Source organism: Rhinoraja longicauda, chromosome 14 (assembly GCF_053455715.1).
Source record: "Rhinoraja longicauda isolate Sanriku21f chromosome 14, sRhiLon1.1, whole genome shotgun sequence".
In the NCBI taxonomy this organism is placed as follows: Eukaryota; Metazoa; Chordata; class Chondrichthyes; order Rajiformes; family Arhynchobatidae; genus Rhinoraja; species Rhinoraja longicauda.
In genome coordinates, this window is record NC_135966.1 from 1,158,738 (window position 1) to 1,182,558 (window position 23,821).

At 48.3% G+C, this 23,821-nt stretch overlaps 1 protein-coding gene across 1 annotated transcript in view; it reads left to right on the forward strand.

Annotated features, from left to right (window-relative positions):
- Positions 1-22,476: 22,476 nt before the first annotated feature.
- The window catches only part of LOC144599973 (HMG domain-containing protein 3-like), a 36,756-nt gene continuing 35,411 nt past the window's right edge, over positions 22,477-23,821 (forward strand). The window contains exon 1 of the mRNA XM_078411255.1: positions 22,477-22,531. Within this exon, the coding sequence (XP_078267381.1) occupies positions 22,477-22,531 (55 nt within the window). The remainder of the gene's footprint in view (positions 22,532-23,821) is intronic.

Below are 23,821 nucleotides of genomic sequence, written 5' to 3' on the forward strand. Positions count from 1 at the left end.
ATGCTGCCTGACCCGCTGAGTTACTCCAGCACTCTGTGTCTATCTCTGTATAAGCCAGCATCGGCAGTTCCTCGTTACACATACTGAATACATGGACCTATGGAACCCTATGGGCAACAGTCTTCCAGTCGCAAAGACAACTGTCTATTGTCTATTGTCTATTGTCTATTGTCATGTGTTGGCAGCGTCAGTCTTGGACTCACTTTGCTGCACTACCTTGGGCTGTATCTGTGTCCTTCAGACTGCCATGTGGACCCATCACGAGCCTCGCTCTAATCCTTGTAGATCACATCAGACACCCTGCCCACAGCAGTCGTCCTTGTCAGCCCCTCAACAAATCTCATTTGTTCATCATCTGGGACTTTCCTTTATAAATCCAAGCTGACTGCTCTGGTCGTGCTGAGCCTCTTTAAAGAAGGCTGATGGCTTCCAGCACTCTGCCATCAATTAATTTAAACTGACTGGCCCAAACCTGTTCACTTTACCCTTAAACAATACCATATCGTTCTTCAGTCCCGACCCGAAATATCACCTATCCATGTTCTCCACAGATGCTGCCTGACCCGCTGAGTTACTCCAGCGCTTTATCTTTTTTCAAAAGCAGCATCTGCAGTTCCTTGTGTCTGTATCAGTGGTCCTCCCTTCCTCGGCTCCACTGCTGAGGCCAGAATGTAAAACGTAGACAGCGCCCATGCAGTTTGCTCCAATGTTTTATTAAAAGCCCGAGGATATATTCTTCCATCTCTACTCCCTTCCAAGTCCCTGGATACCTCGGCTCTTGCCGTGATGATGCACGCTCCATTTCATGCCCTTACTCTCTGATGCCATCACCCCCTCTTTGCAAAGACTGCCTTGAGTTATACTTGAGGATGTTGCTGTCATCCGCTGCTTACTCTCTGGTCCTGAGTCGCTCCATAAACAGCCCGCTTCTGCTCCAAAGCATCTCGGCCTCTTCTTTCATTTTGCTTGGCAGTTTTACTTGTTCGCTTGCTTTGCTTTCCTATTTTTTCTTTATTTCACTCCAACATCTTCTCGTCTGTCCAAGGCTTTCTGTTTTAGATTTAGATTTAGAGATACAGCGCAGAAACAGGCCCTTCGGCCCACCGGGTCCGCGCCGCCCAGTGATCCCCGCACATTAACACTATCCTACACACACTAGGGACAATTTTTACATTTGCTCAGCCAATTAACCTACAAACCTGCACGTCTTTGGAGTGTGGGAGGAAACCGAAGATCTCGGAGAAAACCCACGCAGGTCACGGGGAGAACGTACAAACTCCGTACAGACGGCACCTGTAGTCAGGATCGAACCTGAGTCTCCGGCGCTGCATTCGCTGTAAGGCAGCAACTCTACCGCTGCGCCATCGTGCCGCCATTATCAGGCTCAGTGTCTAAAACATCTGAAGAAGGGTCCTAATCTGAAACGTCATCTAGTAAAGAGGAACTGCAGATGCTGGTTTACAAAAGAAGACTGTGCAGAAGGGCTTGGGCAGGTTGGGAGAGTGGGCAAGGAATTGGCAGATGGAATATAGTACAGCAAAGTGTGGCATCATGCATTTTGTTCGTAGGAATAAAGGCGTAGATTATTTTCTAAATGGGGAGAGAATCCAGAAATCGGAAGTGCATAAGGACTTGGGAGCTGGTGCAGGATTCCCAAAAAGTTAATCTGCAAGTTGAATCGGTAGTTAAGAAAGCTAACTCAATGCTAGCATTTATTTCAAGAGGGCTTGTGTACAAAAACAGGGATGTAATGCTGAGACTCTATAAGGCGCTGGTAAGGCCGTATTTGGAATATTGTGAGCAATTGTGGGCATCAGATCTGAGGAAGGATGTGTAATAAGGAACTACAGATGCTGATTTAAACTGAAGATAGACACAAAAAGCTGGAGTAACACAGTGGGTCAGGCAGCATCTCTGGAGAGAAGGAATGGGTGACGTTTTGGGTCGAGACCCTTCTTCAGTCTCAGTCTGTGCTGGCTCTGGAGAGGGTGAAGAGGAGGTTTACCAGAATGATCCCAGGAATGAGTGGGTGAAACTATGATGGCCGTTTGTCGGCACTGGGCCTGTACTCGCTGGAGTTTAGAAGGATGAGGGGGGGCGGGGAGCTCATTGTAAATGACAAAATAATGTTCCTTTAGGAAGGAGATGAGGAGGAATTTCTTTAGTCGGAGGGTGGTGAATCTGTGGAATTCGTTGCCACAGACGGCTGTGGAGGCCACAAGTCAGTGGATATTTTTAAGGCAGAGATAGATTCTTGATTAGTATGGGTGTCAGGGGTTATGGGGAGAAGGCAGGAGAATGCGATTAGGAGGGAGAGATAGATCAGCCATGGTTGAATGGCGGAGTAGACATGATGGGCCGAATGGCCTAATTCTACCCCTTCCACTTATGAGTTTATAAAATGTACCGAATAGTGGAAGTCTTGGATAGAGTGGTTGTGGAGAGGATGTTTCCACTAGTAGGAGAGTCTAGAACTAGTCAGGCTCAGAATTTAAGCACCTTCTTTCAGGAAGGAGATGAATTCTTGATTAGTACAGGTTTCAGGGGTTATGGGGAGAAGGCAGGAGAATGGGGTTAGAAATAGATCAGCCATGATTGAATGGCAGAACAGACTTGATGGGTGGAATGGCCTACTTCTGCTCCTATCACTTATGACCTGATGACCTTATGAGTCTACTTTTCCATTCAATCAAAGCCAATTTAGTTTTCCCTCTCAACCCCATTCTCCTGCCTTCTCCCCATAATGTCTGACACCCGCACTAATCAACAACCTGTCGATCTCTGCTTTAAAACTGCTCGACGGAAGGTCCTTTAATTCTGAATGAACATGGTTGGTCTTGTCCTGCCAGGGGGTGAACTGGTGGTGAGGGGGGGGCGCACTGGTGGTGAGGGGGGGGTGCACTGGTGGTGAGGGAGGGGTGCACTGGTGGTGAGGGAGGGGTGCATTGGTGGTGAGGGGGGGGTGCACTGGTGGTGAGGGAGGGGTGCACTGGTGGTGAGGGAGGGGTGCTCCATGCACTGGTGGTGAGGGAGGGGTGCACTGGTGGTGAGGGGGGGGTACACTGGTGGTGATGGAGGGGTGCTCCATGCACTGGTATTCTGCAGCCATGGGGTCCTGTAGTGGAGGGTCTGGTAAATGTCGGGCACGTCATCATCTCCCACCTGTTTAACCCTCTGCCGTGCAAGGTTTCTGCTTAAATATAAGTGCTGGGACAAAGGGGAATATCACTCCCTTGTCCCAGAATGCCGTATTTGCATTTTTAAACTTGCAGATAAGTTTCATAAATCATTCGGTGTGATCTTCAAAACTTTATTCTCTTAAATAAAGAAGTCAAACAGAGTCAGCGTGCAAGGCATTTGATCTTGGAATCTTCAGAGAAGGCTTATCCTCTGGGGCCTTGCACTCCTAGACTGATGTACACTTTCACAGAGGTGCTAGTAGGTACGAGAAGACTCCTAGACTCCTAGACTGATGTACACTTTCACAGAGGTGCGAGCAGGAGCAGAGCAAACTCCTAGACTGAGTTACACTTTCACAGAGAGGTGTTAGCATTTTATATGCCCACATTTTATATTGAATTTAGTCAAAGCTTCCCTGACAGATTAGCAATCTTGTTTATGGATTACAAATCACAGACAGAAGTAGCAGTTTTTCAAAAGTCCTCAAGAGTCATATCTGCTTTATGTGTTGAAAGATGCCTCTATTTTCAGGGCAGGTTGGGTCTCGATCATCAATCAGGTAAAGAGTTAATGCTGCCATTTTGAATCAGTAATTTTTGAAGCATTCATTTTCACCCTGATAGTTTATCAATAAATTTACTGCTGCAGTAGGTATTCATAAAGATGTTTCTGAGGAGCTATGAAGTTAACAATCAATGCAGAGAATCATTAAAGCATTATTTTTTCGCTCACAGCTTTTCAATTTCTTCTTATACGGTATTCTGAAGATAAAAGAGGATTTGATTGAGTTGTGTCACGTTCTTCCATTATGTTCCCATCATGAGACTGGCAGTAATTCATCAAGTCCAGTGTGACAGGGCTTCTGTAAAAGGCCAATCAGCTGGCCCTAATCTGCTCTCCAAATTCTTGCCAATTCGCAGACTAACGGAAGAAATGAAAGAAGAAATAACTTTTAGTTTAGTTTAGAGATACAGCGCGGAAACAGGCCTTCGGCCCACCGAGTCCATGCCGCCCAGCGATCCCCGCACATTAACACTATCCTACACACACTAGGGACAATTTTACATTTGTGCCAAGCCAATTAACCTACAAACCTGCACGTCTTTAGAGTGTGGGAGGAAACCGAAGATCTCGGATAAAATCCGGTCACGGGGAGAAGGTACAAACTCCGTACAGACGGCACCCTTAGTCGGGATGGAACCCGGGTCTCTGGCGCTGCGAGGCAGTAGTTCTACCTCCACCGCGCCATTTTGTTTTGTTGAGGTTAGGATTGTCATGCCGAGTTGACCTCGTCGTTAGGGGTTTCATCTCCTGACCTCCACCTCCAGACCCCTCAGCGTTGCTGTTGTTTGGCCACCTCTCCCACACCCACTGCCTTGTCATTGCTGAATAAACAGCATCACCTCCACTAGCTGGATGGTTCTTGCCTCTCTATCAAATGACCGTTGTTTCAGTGTTTTACCGCCCGACGTCGAGCAGCGGCTTTACATTTAAAAAAAATCAATCTCTATTTTTAATTTGTGCACGTTTTAATTCCCCAGTCTCTCTCCCTGGAGTGGTCGGCACGGTGGTGCAGTGGGTAGAGCTGCTGCCTCACAGTGTCACAGGCCCAGGTTCCATCCTGACTAGGGGTGCTGTCAGTGCGGAGTTTGTACGTTCTCCCTATTATTGCGTGGGTTTTCTCCGGGTGCTCCGGTTTCCTCCCACACTCCAAAGACGTGCAGGTTTGTAGGTTAATTGGCTTTTGTGAAAGTGTAAATTGTCCCTAGTGTGTGTAGGATAGTGTTAATGTGCGGGGGTCGCTGGTCGGTGCGGACTCGGTGGGCTGAAGGGCCTGTTTCCGCGCTGTATCTCTAAACTAAACTAAGATCTTGTACGATCCCGTACGATCTTGACAGGTGGACAATCCAGCTCAGGTGTCCACTTGCACTGCCTGATCTGCTGGGCACTCCCACATGTAGTCCTTCCATCTCGGGCTTCCACCATCCACAGCACATCGCTCTCATTCTGCTCACATTTCCAATGAGAGAATAAAATGGTTGATAGACACGAAAAGCTGGAGTAACTCAGCGGGTCAGGCAGCATCTGTGGAGAACATGGATAGGTGACGTTTTGGGGCAAGACCCTTCTTCAGACTGAGAGTGAGGGGCGAGTTGATTGTACAGCAGGGTGGGGATGCCAGGGTTTGCCCATGGGATGCTTTGACTAGCCGGTCCACCACGAACCCTTATTCGGCCAGAAGTTCCTAAGTCCAGCAGTACAGCCACTGGCTGCTGTATTTGCTATGGACTAGCCCATTGGTCGGAGTGGACTGGCCCATTGGCCGGAGTGGACTGGCCCATTGCCCAGAGTGGACTGGCCCAATGCCCAGAGTGGACTGGCCCATTGCCCAGAGTGGACTGGCCCATTGGCCGGAGTGGGCTGGGTCATTGGCCGGAGTGGGCTAGTCCAATTGGCTGGAGTGGACCTTGGTAAGAGTTCCCAATGAAGCTGCTAACTTTGTAGACACCATAGTTGTTCATTGATGGACTAATTGCTCTGCAGTGATACAGTGTGGAAGCAGGCTCTTTGTCTCACCTTGTTCATGCTGACCAAGATGCCCCATCTACACCAGTCCCACCGGCCTGCACCTCATGCATATCCCTCTGACACTGTCCTATCCATGTACCTGTGGAAATTACTTTTAAACGTTGCGTGTTTCTGCCTCAAACCCTGCTTCAACTACCTCCTCTGGCAGCTTGTTCCATACACCCACCACCCTCTATGTGGAAAATTAAATCTTTCCCCTCTCACCTTAAATTTATGTCCTTTAGTTTTTGATCCCCTACTCTGGGTATCTACCTTATCTATTCCACCCGTGATCTTATGCACCTCTATAAGATCATCCCTCATCCTCCTGCACTCCAAGGATTAAAGTCCCAGCCTGCCTATCGAGGGACTATAGCTCAGGCCCCCGAGGCCTGGCACGTCCTTGTAAATCTTCTCAGCACCCATTCCTGCTTATCAACATTCTTCCTATAGCAGGGACCTATAGCAGGGACCTATAGCAGGGACCTATAGCGGGGCGACCTATAGCAATAGACAATAGACAATAGGTGCAGGAGTAGGCCATTCAGCCCTTCGAGCCAGCACCGCCATTCAATGCGATCATGGCTGATCACTCTCAATCAGTACCCCGTTCCTGCCTTCTCCCCATACCCCCTCACTCCGCTATCCTTAAGAGCTCTATCCAGCTCTCTTGAAAGCATCCAACGAACTGGCCTCCACTGCCTTCTGAGGCAGAGAATTCCACACCTTCACCACTCTCGGACTGAAAAAGTTCTTCCTCATCTCCGTTCTAAATGGCCTACCCCTTATTCTTAAACTGTGGCCCCTTGTTCTGGACTCCCCCAACATTGGGAACATGTTTCCTGCCTCTAATGTGTCCAATCCCCTAATAATCTTATATGTTTCAATAAGATCCCCTCTCATCCTTCTAAATTCCAGTGTATATAAGCCTAGTCGCTCCAGTCTTTCAACATATGGCAGTCCCGCCATTCCGGGAATTAACCTAGTGAACCTACGCTGCACGCCCTCAATAGCAAGAATATCCTTCCTCAAATTTGGAGACCAAAACTGCACACAGTACTCCAGGTGCGGTCTCACCAGGGCGACCTATAGCGGGGTGACCTGTAGCGGGGCCACCTGTAGCGGGGCCACCTGTAGCGGGGCCACTTGTAGCGGGGCCACCTGTAGCGGGGTGACCTATAGCGGGGTCACCTGTAGCGGGGCCACCTATAGCGGGGCCACCTATAGCGGGGCCACCTGTAGCGGGGCCGCCTGTAGCGGGGCCGCCTGTAGCGGGGCCGCCTGTAGCGGGGCGACCTATAGCGGGGCCACCTGTAGCGGGGCCACCTGTAGCGGGGCCACCTGTAGCGGGGCCACTTGTAGCGGGGCCACCTGTAGCGGGGCCACCTACAGCGGGGCGACCTACAGCAGGGCCACCTGTAGCGGGGCCACCTGTAGCGGGGCCACCTGTAGCGGGGCCACCTGTAGCGGGGCCACCTGTAGCGGGGCCACCTGTAGCGGGGCCACCTGTAGCGGGGCCACCTACAGCGGGGCCACCTGTAGCGGGGCCACCTGTAGCGGGGCCACCTGTAGCGGGGCCACTTGTAGCGGGGCCACCTGTAGCGGGGCCACCTGTAGCGGGGCCACCTGTAGCGGGGCCACCTGTAGCGGGGCCACCTACAGCGGGGCCACCTGTAGCAGGGCCACCTGTAGCGGGGTCACCTGTAGCGGGGCCACCTGTAGCGGGGCCACTTGTAGCGGGGCCACCTGTAGCGGGGCCACCTGTAGCGGGGCCACCTGTAGCGGGGCCACTTGTAGCGGGGCCACCTGTAGCGGGGCCACTTGTAGCGGGGCCACCTACAGCGGGGCGACCAAAACTAAACACAACTCTCAGTCACAGCAGTAAATGCAGCCCCAGATGAAACATTTTCCTCTCCAAACAGGACCACATTAAAACCTAACGAAACTCATTGAAACTGAACGATAGTAAAAGGCCTGGATAGAGTGGGTGTGGAGAGGATGTTTCCACTAGTGGGAGAGTCTAGGACCAGAGGGCACAGCCTCAGAATTAAAGGTCGTTCCTTTAAGAAGGAGATGAGGTGGAATTTCTTTAGTCAGAGGGCGGTGAATCTGTGGGATTCTTTGCCACAGACGGCTGTGGAGGCCACAAGTCAGTGGGTATTTTTAAGGCAGAGATAGATGGATTCTTGATTAGTGCGGGTGTCAGAGGTTATGGGGAGAAGGCAGGAGAATGGGGTCAGGAGGGAGAGATAGATCAGCCGTGATTGAATGGCGGAGTAGACTTGATGGGCCGAATGGTCTAATTCTGCTCCTGTCACATGAATTGATGAACATCAAGGTTGCACCATCTTCTCTTGTAGATGGACAGATGCCAACATCACCGTGCAGCTTAGCTCTCCAGTATTTGATATTTCCACCCTGCGGAATAACGTTTATTCTTCTATCAGGTCTGCCGTCAATCTCTGGTGTTTCCAGTGGAAACAGTCCAAGTCCGTCCAATCTCTTCCTGTAGCCGATGCCCTGTAATCCAGGCAGCATTCTGGTCAACCACCTCTGCTTCCTGTCCAAAGCCTCCACATCCTATCAGTAACGGGGCGACCAGAATGACACACAATACTCCGAACTCTTCAACCTTTGGGTGATTTGTTAACCATGTGGTTGATAAACCAGGATGCATCACCCACGGTCAGCCATGATTGAGGGGGCCAGAAAACGTTGATAAATAATTAAATAAACTGTTTGAACATATCAGAACAAGTAAATAAAACAGATAATGTAAGAAATATATGTATTTGTGCTCTGTTCCATAAATCGATAACTTACTTTGTGATAACATGCAGGATTAAGTGGGATGCAGTATTTTGTAATCAAGGCCAGACAGGTTCAATGCAATGATACATTATTGTCACACGCACCGAGCGAGATACAGTGAAGAGCTCTGTTTAACACACAACCTGGTAAGATCATGTACCAGACTTCACCTTGGCAGTCCGGAGGTATTTATTCACAAAATGCTGGAGTAACTCAGCAGGTCAGGCAGCATCTCAGGAGAGAAGGCTTGGCAGTAAGCACATCAGTGTAGCCACGCTTGGATGCTGACAAAGTCACAAAAGTTCACCGTTTGTCTATATCTAGATATACGTGAGTTTTGTCAGCCACATTTACACACAATACAATACAATACAATATATCTTTATTGTCATTGTACAGGGGTACAATGAGATTGGGAATGCGACTCCCATACGATGCAATAAATAAATAAATTAATTTAAACAACAACAACCCAGTGAAACAAAATTAGAAACAGTTTTAAAACAGAATAAAGTGCAAGTAGATCTGTGCTGGATCACTGTGCGATGTGACCATCCGGCTCAGCAGGACCGGTTCATAGCAGCTATGGCCCTGGGGATGAAGCTGTTCCTGAGTCTGGAGGTGCGGGCGTAGAAGGCCTTGTATCGTCTGCCCGATGGTAGAAGTTCGAACAGACTGTTGCAGGGGTGTGAGGAGTCTTTGTGGATGCTGGTGGCTTTTCTGAGGCATCGTGTGTTGTAGATGCCCTCCAAGGCTGGGAGCTGTGTTCCGATGGTCCTCTGAGCTCTATGGACTACCCGCTGAAGAGCTTTCCTCTCTGCCTCCGTGCAGCTGAGGTACATAGTTTGTCCATAATGTACTAATGCCTGGACTCAGTGCAGTGGGAATTCAATGGAAACATATACTCATGGAGAGGTCTGTGGTGTGTTCTTTAAACAGAAAGTGAACTGCTGCTTGTGTTAAGCGGCTGTGTGACCTGGTGTCACAGCATCAGCCCAACAATTGCAGCATGTTCTTCAGCATCGACTGCAAGGCTCTTTGTAGATTGAAAATAAAGTCACTGCAGGAACAGGGGAAATCGAACCCATTATCCACAGAACAGGAGCAATCTTGCCGTTCTGAAGCAGAGAGCTGTTGTTGTTCCTCGACATGCCGCTCCTCAAATTGAATTTCACTGAGGGGAGAGGTGAAGATGAAGTGGGATGGGTTTACAGTTACATAACCTTCCAATAATCCCGCACTGCCCATCTTCACTGCTACTGCACAGGCAGGTAATCCAGATTTAGATGCCATTCCTATTAATACCCAAACACACTTCTATTTCACATGTTTTATGAGTTCAACAGTAATGCGGTAACCCCAGTAAACCCAGTGAGATTAAAAGGAGCAGGGACTAGTGAGTGAGATCGGCTCACAGGGCACAGAAACAGGCCCTTCGGCCCACCTTGCCCATACTGACCATGTTGGCATACTGGGTTTGTTCTATTTGCCTGCATTTGGCACCTATCCCTTCAAGCCCTTTAGTCAGAGGGTGGTGAATCTGTGGGATTCGTTGCCACAGAAGGCTGTGGAGGCCAAGTCAGTGGATATGTTTAAGGCAGAGATAAATTCTTGATCAGTGTGGGTGTCAGAGGTTATGGGGTGAAGGCAGGAGAATGGGGTTAGGAGGGAGAGATAGATCAGCCATGATTGAATAGTGGTGTAGACCTGAAGGGCCAAATGGCATAATTCTGCTCCTATCCCTTATGATCTTATGATCTTATGAAGCCTTTCTATCCATATATCTGCCCAAATGTATTTTGAAAGTTGTAATTGTATCTGCATTCATAGCTTCGGCCCACCGAGTCCATGCCGACCAGCGATTGCCCCTCACTAATACTATCCTACACACACGAGGGACAATTTGCAATGATACCAACGCCAATTAACCTACAAACCTGTATATGTTTGGAGTGTGGGGGGACACTAGAGCACCCACGTTGGTCATGGGGAGACCATACAAAGCCCCCTCCAGGCCAGGATGGAAGCACCCATGTTGGTCATGGGGAGACCATACAAAGCCCACTCCAGGCCAGGATGGAAGCACCCACGTTGGTCATGGGGAGACCATACAAAGCCTGCTCCAGGCCAGGATGGAAGCACCCATGTTGGTCATGGGGAGACCATACAAAGCCCGCTCCAGGCCAGGATGGAAGCACCCATGTTGGTCATGGGGAGACCATACAAAGCCCGCTCCAGGCCAGGATGGAACCCGTGTCTCTGGCGCTGTGAGGCAGCAACTCTACCGCTGTGCCACCGTGCCATCCTGTATTGAAAATCCAATTTCATTTAATCTATTCCAGATCTTCTACAGGGGAGCTCCAAATAGTTTTGCAGTGCTTCAGATTCCTGCATCTTGGAGCATTGATTTGATGAGCTCCTGGCTTATTGATTCAGTATTTGTCTGTAATGCATGGAGATATGGCTGTGTGACTATTTGTCAGCTATAATACGCCATATAATGTACAACCTCCAACCCATGCTGCTAATCTTCAATAAAATGTGGTCGTTCACTTTAATCCCGCTGCAAAGACACTTCCTTACTTCATTCACGCTCGAGGGTATCCCACCCTTACACTGGCCCCCTGCTCACAGTAAGGATGGAATAACCCTCCCGAACTGTCCTCACTGTTTGTGGAGCAGCTCTGGAGTTTGTAGATACAATAACGATACAATAACGATACAATAACGATACAATAACGATACAATAACGACACAATAACGATACAATAACGACACAATAACGATACAATAACGATACAATAACGATACAATAACGACACAATAACGACACAATAACGACACAATAACGACACAATAACGATACAATAACGATACAATAACGATACAATAACGATACAATAACGATACAATAACGATACAATAACGACACAATAACGACACAATAACGATACAATAACGACACAATAACGATACAATAACGACACAATACAATAATGATACAATATGATATGATACAATAATGATACAATATGATACGATATGATTTGATCAGATTCGATGTGATACAATACAATATGGATACAATACGGATACAATACGATACAATAACGAGACCATATGATATAATATGATACAACAATGATACAATACAATAAGATACAGTAACGATACAATACAGTACAATACGATACAATAATGATACAATACAATACGATACAGTAATGATACAATAATTATACAATAGGATACGATACCATACGATACAATAACGATATGATAGAACTTTATTTATCACAGGTGGAAAATTGTTCTGCAACCAGACATAAAACACAAAACACATGAAACATGAAGTTAAAGTGATGAAGGAAAAGGCTTGGGGGATGTGCAAAGTTTGGGGGGGGTCAGTCTCAGTCTCAGTCTCAGTCTCAGTCTCAGTCTCAGTCTCAGTCTCAGTCTCAGTCTCAGTCTCAGTCTCAGTCTCAGTCTCAGTCTCAGTCTCAGTCTCAGTCTACCCCAGGGCAGAAGGGGGAGGGGTTGTACAGTTTGACAGCCACATGGAAGAAGGATCTCCTGTGGTTTTCTGTGCTGTATCTTGGTGGGACCAGTCTGTTGATGAAGGTGCTCCTCAGGTTGACCGGTGGGTGATGGAGGGGGTGAGCTGTGTTGAACATTATATGTAGAGACTTGAAATTGCCTTCAGTGACGCCTGACTCTTCACAGTGTTCTTGTAATCCTTGCCGGTAGATTATCTTGAAATCATTCCATGCACTAATGGCACGCTAGAAAATTGGAAATGTTAAGGCTGGTTAAAGCAGTATAATAGAGTCTTAATGACACAATGTTATAATTCCTAAGCAGCTCTCTGAACCTGAAAAGTGAATTTTATATGCGGTCAAAATCCTTATGAATAAATTATTTAAAAAATCTTTTGATAATTTTAGCAGCTATCTTATTCTTTATTTCAATCTCTAGAATGTTAAAATAGTATTTACAAAGGCAACGGGCACAATGTAGTTTGTGGGGACTGGTGGGTGGTACCATTACATGCATGATAGCTGGACCGTTACACGCGTGGTAACTGTACCATTACACGCATAGTAACTGGACCATTACATGCATGGTAACGGTACCATTACACATGTAGTGACAGTACCATTATACGCGTGGTAACTGTACCATTACACGCATAGTAACTGGACCATTACATGCATGGTAACGGTACCATTACACATGTGATGACAGTACCATTATACGCGTGGTAACTGGACAATTACACGCATGGTAACTGGACAATTACACGCGTGGTAACTGGACCATTACACATGTGATGACAGTACCATTACACGCATGGTAACTGGACCATTACACGCGTGGTAACTGGACCATTACACATGTGATGACAGTACCATTACACGCGTGGTAACTGGACCATTACACATGTGATGACAGTACCATTACACGCGTGGTAACTGGACCATTACACGCGTGGATAAGGGAGAGCCAGTGGATGTAGTGTATCTAGACTTTCAGAAAGCTTTTGATAAGGTCCCACATGGGAGGTTGGTGAGCAAAATTAGAGCACATGGAATTGGGGGTAGGGTATTGACATGGATAGGGAATTGGTTGGCAGACAGGAAGCAAAGAGTAGGAATAAACGGGTCCTTTTCAGAATGGCAGGCAGTGGAGAGTGGAGTGCCACAAGGCTCAGTGCTGGGGCCGCAATTATTTACAATATATATCAATGATTTGGATGATGGAATTAGAAGTAACACTAGCAAGTTTGCGGATGACACAAAGCTGGGTGGCAGGTTTGAGTACAGGAACAAAGAGGTCCTTCTGCAGTTGTACAGGGCCCTGGTGAGACCACATCTGGAGTATTGTGTGCAGTTGTGGCCTCCTAACTTGAGGAAGGACATCCTTGCTATTGAGGCAGTGCAGCGTAGGTTCACGAGGTTAATCCCTGGGATGGAGGGACTGTCATATGAGGAAATTTTGGAAAGACTAGGCTTGTATTCACTGGAGTTTAGAAGGATGAGAGGGGATCTTATTAGGACGTATAAAATTATGAAATGACTGGACAAGCTAGATGCAGGAAACATGTTCCCAATGTTGGGGGAGTCCTGAACCAGGGGCCACACAGTCTTAGAATAAAGGGGAGGCCATTTAAAACTGAGGTGAGAAAAAAACTTTTTCACCCAGAGAGTTGTGAATTTGTGGAATTCTCTGTCACAGAGGGCAGTGGAGGCCAAATCACTGGATTGATTTAAGAGAGAGTTAGATAGAGCTCTAGGGACTAGTGGAATCAAGGGACATGGGGAGAAGGCAGGCACGGGTTACTGATTGTGGATGATCAGCCATGATCACAGTAAATGACGGTGCGTACAGGCTCGAAGGGCAGAATGGCCTCCTCCTCCTGCACCTATTTTCTATGTTTCTAAGTAACTGTCCCATTACACGTGTGGTGACTACCATTACACGTGTGTGACAGTACCGTTACACGTGTGTGACAGTACCGTTACACGTGTGTGACAGTACCGTTACACGTGTGTGACAGTACCATTACATGTGCTGCCGTTTCACATTTACCTCGGTTTTTTTGTCCAAAGAGTTCACAATTTATTTCCAATTTATCTCCCAATTTCTAACACTGGACATTCTTTAGAAGTACCTTCCGTCTGGACCTGGAACCATTGAACATTCCATATCCCGATCCGAAGCATCCCCGGTCCATTCCCTCCACAAAGGCTGCCTGACCCGCTGAGTTCTTCCAGCACTTTGTATTTTGCTCAAGATTCCAGCATCTGCAGATTCTTTTGTTTCTTCAAAAGTGCTCAACTGATTGTAAAATGCATTGTAATGTAGATTTGGGGAATGTAAGAATAAACCGTACATGTGAATGTACATAGATACATATTACATGGGTACATATAAATGGTACATGTGAAGGTACATAGATACATATTACATGGGTACATATAAATGGTACATGTGAAGGTACATAGATACATATTACATGGGTACATATAAATGGTACATGTGAAGGTACATATGGTGTGTATAAATGCAGTGAGAGTCCTGATGTGGGGATTGTGTGATCTGTGTTTCTATTGGGACTCAGTTCCTCTCCGTGCCGCGGGTAAGTAGTCCAGGCATATGTTACTTAAAGACAGAGTGTTGGAGTAACTCAGCGGGTCAGGCAGCATCTCTGGAGAACATGGATAGATGACGTTTTGGGTCAAAACCCTTCTTCACAAATCTTGACCTGAAACGTTACCCAGCCATGTCCTCCAGATTTGCTGCCTGACCCACTAGGTTACTCCAGCACTTTGTGTGTTTTATTTTGTAAACCAGCATCTGCAGTTGCTTGTTGCTATATCTTACTTAAAGGATTCTCAGATCTGGAAAATATAAAGCAAAGTAGAACATTGTTTCTGTCCCATCATTAATCAAAGGCAGCTCCACCAACAGCCCACATTATAGTGCTCTGCCTGTGAGATTGCTGGTCTATTTCTGGGACTGCTGCCAGGGTGGGAGTGGAGAGTTAGAGCTGTCATACATGACGTGTACATTCACACGCTGCCTGGCACTGAGTCACGGGTGCTGGCCGGCTCATTTGTTTTCTTACTGGGTTAGCAAAAAGTCAGTAGCAAGTTAGAAATATCCCAGGGATAATTCATGCTGCAGGATTCACAATTCTGGTCATTGTTTAATCAGTATTAGAGCAAAATGGAAACGCCCAAAACTGGACCATTTGTGCTGATTGCACGAGTTCATTGTTAAACGAGTCGGCACCCGGTTAAACTCAAGAGAGGGAAGAGTGTTTTATTATCGTGTGTCCCAGATAGAACAGCAACATTCTTACTAGCAGAAGCACAACACAACATGTAAACATATGCACTGTAAACAATATTATAAACGGGAGAAAAAAACGTTCAGTGTGTGTATATACACACACACACACACACACACACACACACACACACACACACACACACACACACACACACACACACACACACACACACACACACACTCACACGCGCACACACACACACAAACACTCACACGCGCACACACACACATACTCACACACACACAGACACACATGCGCACACACACACACACACACACACACACACACATACACACACACATACGTACACACGCACACACGCACACACACACACACACGCATACGTACACACTCACACGCACACACACACACACACACACACACACACACACACTTACACACACACACGCACACACGCACACACGCACACATGTACACACACACACACACACACACACACACACACGCACGCACACACACACACACACACACACACACACGCACACACACACGCACGCACACACACACGCACGCACACACGCACGCACACACACACACACACACACACACACACACACACACACACACACACACACACACACACACACACTGGACCTTACAGTTTTTAGGGGTCAGTGAGAGTGTGGCCAGGGTGGTGTGGGTCAGTGAGAGTGTGGCCAGGGTGGTGTGGGTCAGTGAGAGTGTGGCCAGGGTGGTGTGGGTCAGTGAGAGTGTGGCCAGGGTGGTGTGGGTCTGTGATGATGCTGGCTGCCTTGTTGAGGCAGCAGCTCCTGTAGATCCCTTTGATAGTGGGGACTGGGGAGGTCAGTACGTGTGATGGGCTGGGCGGTCGGTGTTCACCACTTTTTGTAGCTTACAGCCACCGTGTGAAGAGTCTTACAGCAGGGAAACAAGCCCTTTGGCCCAGCCCATCCCTACTGAACAAGATGCCCCACCTCAGCTAGTCCCATTCACCCATGTTTGACCCATACACCTCGAAACCTTTCCTATCCATGTACCTGTACAGTCTTGGTCATCACGTTCACTTCTGACCAAGATGGCCCTCCCCACTCTCACTAACCCCCCCCCACCCTCACCCTCGCCCACAACCCTCAACCTCACCCACTCCCACCCCCACCACACTCTTCCAGAACACTCCCCCAACCCCACCCCCCCCTCACCCTACCCCCACCCTCACCCCCTCCCACCCCCCCAAAATCGCCCATCCCCACCCCAACCTCACCCACCTCCGCCCCCACCCCCACAGACTCCTCCACCACAGTCCCCCACCACTCTCCCCACCCCACCACTACCCCCGCCCACCCCCTACCCCTCCTCACCCTACCCCCACACTCCCCAACCGCCCATCCCCACCCCAACCTCACCCACCCCTGCCCCCACCCCATAGACTCCTCTACCAACACTCCCCCTACCCCTCCTCCCCCCCACCCACCCCAACCTTACCCTGCCCCCAACCCACCCGCACCCGATAACAACATTTAAAAGGCATTTGAACGGGCAGGTGGATAAGGGTTTCGAGGCACGGCTTCAGTGGATGTGAGTGGCTGGCCATTATTCTCAGACAGAGGGGGGGGGGGGGGGGGGATGGGCTTTCTGAATCTTTCAGCCACGGTCAATGTTGCAGATGACCCCATTGTTTGTGCGTTGAGTGACCAGTTCTTTTCCAACGTTGCAACATCAACATGTCTCAGTCGGACTTTCCTGATGTGAGTCGAGCCTCCAGCATTACTTAAGGACAAGGCAGAGACTGCATCTGCACATTCTACACTGATAAGGAATTGGTCAATGGTGGCATGTGGAAGAGTCACCTGGTCGATGGCATGTGGTGTCACATACATTCCACACGCGTGGCCCACCTTCCAGTGCCCCAGAAATGATCGCTGCTTGCAACCTCTGTGCCCCAGGCTTGGAGTTACATATGACCCATGCCAGCCAAGGGCAGGGTCAGTGACACAGCCGAGTCTTCCTGCCAATCTAGATATTGTATGGTCAATTCATGTTCATTTGTCTCTCTGATGATGGACACAGAGTGCTGGAGTAACTCAACGGGTCAGGCAGCATCTCTGGACAAAAAGGATGGGTGACATTTCAGGCTGTGACCCTTCTTCAGACTCAAAACGTACATGATATATTTGGACTGAGATTTCCCCGGTTGCTATGGTGATATTCAAACACATGTTGTCAGATCAATAGTGAACAAGGAACTGCAGATGCTAGTTTACAAAAACAAAAGACACAAAGTGCTGGAGTAACTCAGCGGGTCATGTTCTCCAGAGATGCTGCCTGATCCGCTGAGTTACTCCAGCACTTTGCATGCCTATTGCTAGATAGAGCCATAGAGTGATACAGTGTGGAAACAGGCCCTTCATAGAGTCACAGAGTGATACAGTGTGGAAACAGGCCCTTCATAGAGTGATACAGTGTGGATACAGGCCCTTCATAGAGTCAGAGTGATACAGTGTGGAAACAGGCCCTTCATAGAGTCACAGAGTGATACAGTGTGGAAACAGGCCCTTCATAGAGTCACAGAGTGATACAGTGTGGAAACAGGCCCTTCATAGAGTCACAGAGTGAGACAGTGTGGAAACAGGCCCTTCATAGAGTCACAGAGTGATACAGTGTGGAAACAGGCCCTTCATAGAGTCACAGAGTGATACAGTGTGGAAACAGGCCCTTCATAGAGTCACAGAGTGATACAGTGTGGAAACAGGCCCTTTCGGCCCAACTTTCCCACACCGACCAACATGTCCCAGCTACACTAGTCCCACCTGCCTGCACTTGGTCCATATCCCTCTAAACCTGTCCTGTCCATGAACAGTTCGAGGCCCTGGATAGACAGTCTAGTACCATTGGGTTCTGCAACGTGCTGGGACAGGCACTAGGAATGTGCCACAGCAGAATGCTGAATAGGAAATGATATTTTACATGGCCTGAATTATTCATCAGATGGGGGAGCGGAGTGTTGTGTACAACTTCAAAACATATTTCAGTTGCAATACTCTGCTAGCGTGTTTCTTGAGCCAAGAGACCTCTTGTCCTAAGGCTAATTGTTTGATACTGAAGGCAAGAACAGTTTCTTTAATGGAAGAGTGAAGCATGTCTGGAATTGGAATTAGAAGCATGGTGATTGTATTTTGAATAATAGATGTTTCTATTGTTGTAAGGTGTAGTACTGAAAGTAATCTTATTCAAAACAACAGCGAAACAAGGAACAACTGATGCTGGAATTTTGCATAGAACACAGAGTGCTGGAGTAACTCAGTGGGTCAGGCAGCATCTGTGGAGAACATGGATAGGTGACGTTTCACAGAGTGCTGGAGTAACTCAGCGGGTCAGGCAGCATCTGTGGAGAACATGGATAGGTGACGTTTCACAGAGTGCTGGAGTAACTCAGCGGGTCAGGCAGCATCTGTGGAGAGAAGGAATAGGTGACGTTTTGGGTCAAGACCTTTCTTCAGACCGAGACTGAGGGGCGAGTTGATTGTACAGCAGGGTGAAGGATGCCAGGGTTTGCCCATGGGATGCTTTGACTAGCCAGTCCACCACAGACCCTTGATCGGCCAGAATTCCTAAGTCCAGCAGTGCAGCCACTGGCTGCTGTATTTGCTATGGACTGGCCCATTGGCCGGAGTGGACTGGCGGTCAGATTTGTCTTGGTTTCACGTGTCTGTGGCAGGCTGTCAGGCCACTGAATGGGCTGGTCAGTAGATGGAAGAGAACCCAATGTTGGACAAGCCTTGCTCACTGTTCAGGACCCCTCCGAGATTAAATTGGGATTAAAATATAAAAATAAAATCAATTAAAGAAAACAGTTGAATCTTATCAGATGTTTATTAATATCTTTAACACCCACTGATGTGAGAATGTGTAAGCATACTAATCTCCGTATGCACCAGTAATGCTACGGAATATATTTTCCTGATCCCTTAGATGGGGCCTGGATAGAGTGGATGTGGAGAGGATGTTTCCATTAGTGGGAGAGTCTAGGACTAGAGGTCACAGCCTCAGAATTAAAGGACGTTCCTTTAGGAAGGAGATGAGGAGGAGTTTCTTTAGTCGGAGGGCGGTGAATCTGTGGAATTCATTGCCACAGACGGCTGTGGAGGCCACAAGTCAGTGGATATTTTTATGGCAGAGATAGATAGGTTCTTCATTAGTACGGTTGTCAGGGGTTATGGGGAGAAGGCAGGAGAATGGGGTCAGGAGGGAGAGATAGATCAGCCATGATTGAATGGCGGAGTAGACTCGATGGGCCGAATGGCCTAATTCTAGAACGTATGAAGTTATGAATGTAACTGATGTCTCATGGTTCTTCATTGCTCCTATCACTGATGGCCTTATGGACCATTTGACTGGGAATTCGCAGCAAGCCGTGACCTGCCCAAACTGTGAACCCTCGGCTGCTGTGCCCACAACATCTCCTTCAAATGACAATGTTTGGGTAGATGATCAGTGGGCTCACCGTTACCCCCGTAACAAGGTTGGGTGGGAGGAGGAAGGCAGGAGGCTTCAGAGGGGAGAGGCATGCCAAGAGAGTAGTGAGGTCGAATGTAAGCTGGGAAAATGTCAGGGTCTTCACTTTGTGAGAGAAAATGGGAAATCACATTGTTTTAACACACTGTGAGAGATCGACAGGGATTGGATACGTCAGAGGCTCTTGCACGTAAATCACTGAAAATTAAAACAAGGACATAAGCAACAAAACATTAAAAATAGGTGCAGGAGGAGGCCATTCAGCCCTTCGAGCCAGCACCACCATTCAATATGATCATGGCTGATCATCCAGAATCAGTACCCTGTTCCTGCTTTCTCCACATATCCCTTGATTCCGTTAGCCCTAAAGTTATATCCAGCTCTCTCTTGAAAACATCCAGTGAATTGGCCTCCACAACTCTCTGGGTGAAAAAATTTTTCCTCATATCAAGCCTAAATGGCCTACCCCTTATTCTTAAACTGTGACCCCTGGTTCTGGACTCCCCCAACATCGGGAACATTTTTCCTGCATCTAGCCCGTCCATTCCCTTAAGAATTGTATATGTTTCTATAAGATCCCCTCTCATCCTTCTAAATTCCAGTGAATATACTGTAAGCTCAGTCGACCCATTCTTTCATCATATGTCAGTCCCGCCATCCCGGGAATTAACCTGGTGAACCTACGCTGCACTCCCTCAATAGCAAGAATGTCCTTCCTCAAACTAGGAAGGCAGATGGTATCAAGGGATATGGGGAAAAAGCAGGAACGGGGTACTGATTTAGGATGATCAGCCATGATCATATTGAATGGCGGTGCTGGCTCGTAGGGCTGAATAGCCTACTCCTGCACCTATTTTCTATGTTTCTATACTTCTATGTATGTTGGCCATTATTACAAGATCACAAGGGCAAGGATGGCTTAATAGAGTTACATAGAGCCCTGGTGAATCTGCACCTGGGATATTGCACACAGCTCTGGTCTTCCTGTTCGTGTTTGCCGTACGAACACTGTTATTAATTTATTGCACTATTGATTATTGTGTATCATCTCGGTGTTGTTGCGTTTATGGGCCTGTTAAGCTGCAGCGAGTAAGAATTTCATCGTTCCATTGCCGATTTATATGACAATTAAACACTGTTGACTTGACAGGGGGAAATATGAATTGATGTACATTCTAAAGGAGGAATAGGAAAGCAGAATAACTTGTAGTTGGTAAGAATCTTGGATACAGCGATGATCAAGGTGCCCTTGGTGTGATGATGGTAATGGGAGATGTGAACCCAAGACCAGAGAGTAAGGAAGAGGCAAGATCAGCCATGATTGAATGGCGGAGTAGACTTGATGGGCTGAATGGCCTCATTCTGCTGCGATCACTTATAAACTACCTGGGTGGGCTACTGATGGGTGAGAATATCCTGGTGAAATGAATAACAATGTGTCATTTCACATCTGCCTGGTTATTATTAATAACCATCTGATAATATAAGATTAGAAGCAGGCTGTTTCTATATTTTTTCTCCTTTCAGTCACAGTTTGAACACCTTGCTGAGATGCTGTGAATATCATTTTCCATCCATTGAAGCATTGACTGAGTTTCATCGGCCACAAAGCCCACTGGGAAAGATGTACAGCTACTTCAAATAAAATCAAATCCCACCAACCACGTTGTGCTGTTCTGATTCACCATTTGGCGCGTGGAGTGGCGGCTTGACTTGTACTGCAGGGGGCTGGAGCCCACTGGCACGTGGAGTGGCGGCTTGACTTGTACTGCAGGGGGCTGGAGCCCACTGGCACGTGGAGTGACGGCTTGACTTGTACTGCAGGGGGCTGGAGCCCACTGGCACGTGGAGTGGCGGCTTGACTTGTACTGCAGAGGGCTGGAGCCCACTGGCACGTGGAGTGACGGCTTGACTTGTACTGCAGGCGGCTGGAGCCCACTGGCACGTGGAGTGACGGCTTGACTTGTACTGCAGGGTGCTGGAGCCCACTGGTGCATGGAGTGGCGGCTTGACTTGTACTGCAGGGGGCTGGAGCCCACTGGCGCGAGCAGCACTGGGGCCAGCATAGTGGTGATACTCAGCCTGGAGTCTGTGACCAATGGAGTTCCACAGACCTCTGCACTGCAACCTCTATCTGTGAAATATATAAACAGCTTGGGTACGGTTATACACGGCGACCTACCGGTGCAGCGGGTAGAGCTGCTGCCTCACAGCGCCAGAGACCTGGGTTCCATCCTGACTACGGGCGCTGTCTGTGCGGAGTTTGTACGTTCTCCCCGTGACCCGCGTGGGTTTTCTCTGAGATCTTTGCTTCCCTCCCACACCACAAAGACGTGCAGGTTTGTAGGTTAATTGGCTTGGGATTGTATACTTGGTATTAGTGTAAATTGTCCCTAGTGTGTGTAGGCTTGTGTTAATGTGCGCGCTGTACCTCTAAACTAAACTAAAATAAAGTAAACTGAGTTCTCCGGGGCGGCACGGTGGTGCAGCGGTTCCCATGAGGCTGTAGGCAGCTCCTGCCCATCCTCGCATTCCCAACCTGCGGACAGATCAGGTCACAAATAGTCATGAAGCATGGAACCGTGCTGCAAACTGGCCAGGACATGTCATGGTACTGTCATGGTACTGTCCACCAGCCTATCCTAGGCCCTGTACTGTCCACCAGCGTATTCTAGGCCCTGTACCATCTACCAGCTTATCCTAGGCCCTGTACCATCCGCCAGCTTATCCTAGGCCCTGTACCATCTACCAGCTCTACTAGCCCACGCTGACCAGCATGCCCCATCTACACCAGCCCCACCTGCCTGCATTAGGCCATATCCCTCTAAACCTGTCCTATCCATGTACCTGTCTAACTGTTTCTTGGAAGTTAGGTGTAGATGGGGTGTCATAGTTGACATGGCTGAGTTGGGCCAAAGGGCCTGTTTCCGTGCTGTGTGACTCCATGATACATTTGCTGCTGGACACACTGCTGTCTAAAGACATGGGGTCAGGGGTCTCCATGGGGTTCAGGGGTCTCCATGAGGGTCAAGGGTCCCTATGAGGGTCAGGGGTCTCCATGAGGGTCAGGGGTCTCAATGGGGTCAGGGGTCTCCATGGGGTCAGGGGTCTCCATGAGGGTAAGGGGTCTCCATGTGGTCAAGGGTCTCCATGAGGGTCAGGGGTCTCCATGGGGTCAAGGATCTCCATGAGGGTCAGGGGTCTCCATGGGGTCAAGGGTCTCCATGAGGGTCAGGGGTTTCCATGGGGTCAAGGGTCCATGGGGTTCAGGGGTCTCCATGAGGGTCAGGGGTTTCCTTGGAGTCAAGGGTCTCCATGAGGGTCAGGGGTCTCCATGGGGGTCAAGGGTCTCCATGGGGTCAAGGGTCTCCGTGGGGTCAAGGGTCTCTGTGGGGTCACGGGTGTTTGAGGGCATGTGACTCTCTTCCATTGCACGGTACAAGGGGCAACACTAGACTCATCAAACTCTGGTAATATTCTGGTGTATTCCAGAAGGTAATATTCCAGAAGGTATTCAGAAAAGGTCGGGAACAGAGCAAGGAAGACCATTGGCTGAGAGCAAAGTAAGTGTTAATTGCTGTGTGTAAAGGCAGTTTAAAAAGAGCGCCAAGAGTCCGTTAGTAGTCAGTCAGTGAAGTGCATAACTCTAAGCTCGTCAGGATAGAAGTGAGTACCTGGATTGGTTGATCAATTAAAGTAGAGGTTTGGTAAATTGGCCAATTAAGTAATTTAGTGACTGATATAAGCCAGACTTGCACAAGGGGTGCAGCCCTGTTGAGGGAAGTGCCCTGTGAGAAAAGTGCGAGTCTTTGGCTGCGCGTCTTGACAAACTGGGGAGATGGAGATGGAGTTAAAGGGGAAGTGAATACAGGAGAAATTGCAAAGGACTCTCGAATGAATGGGGAGGGAAGT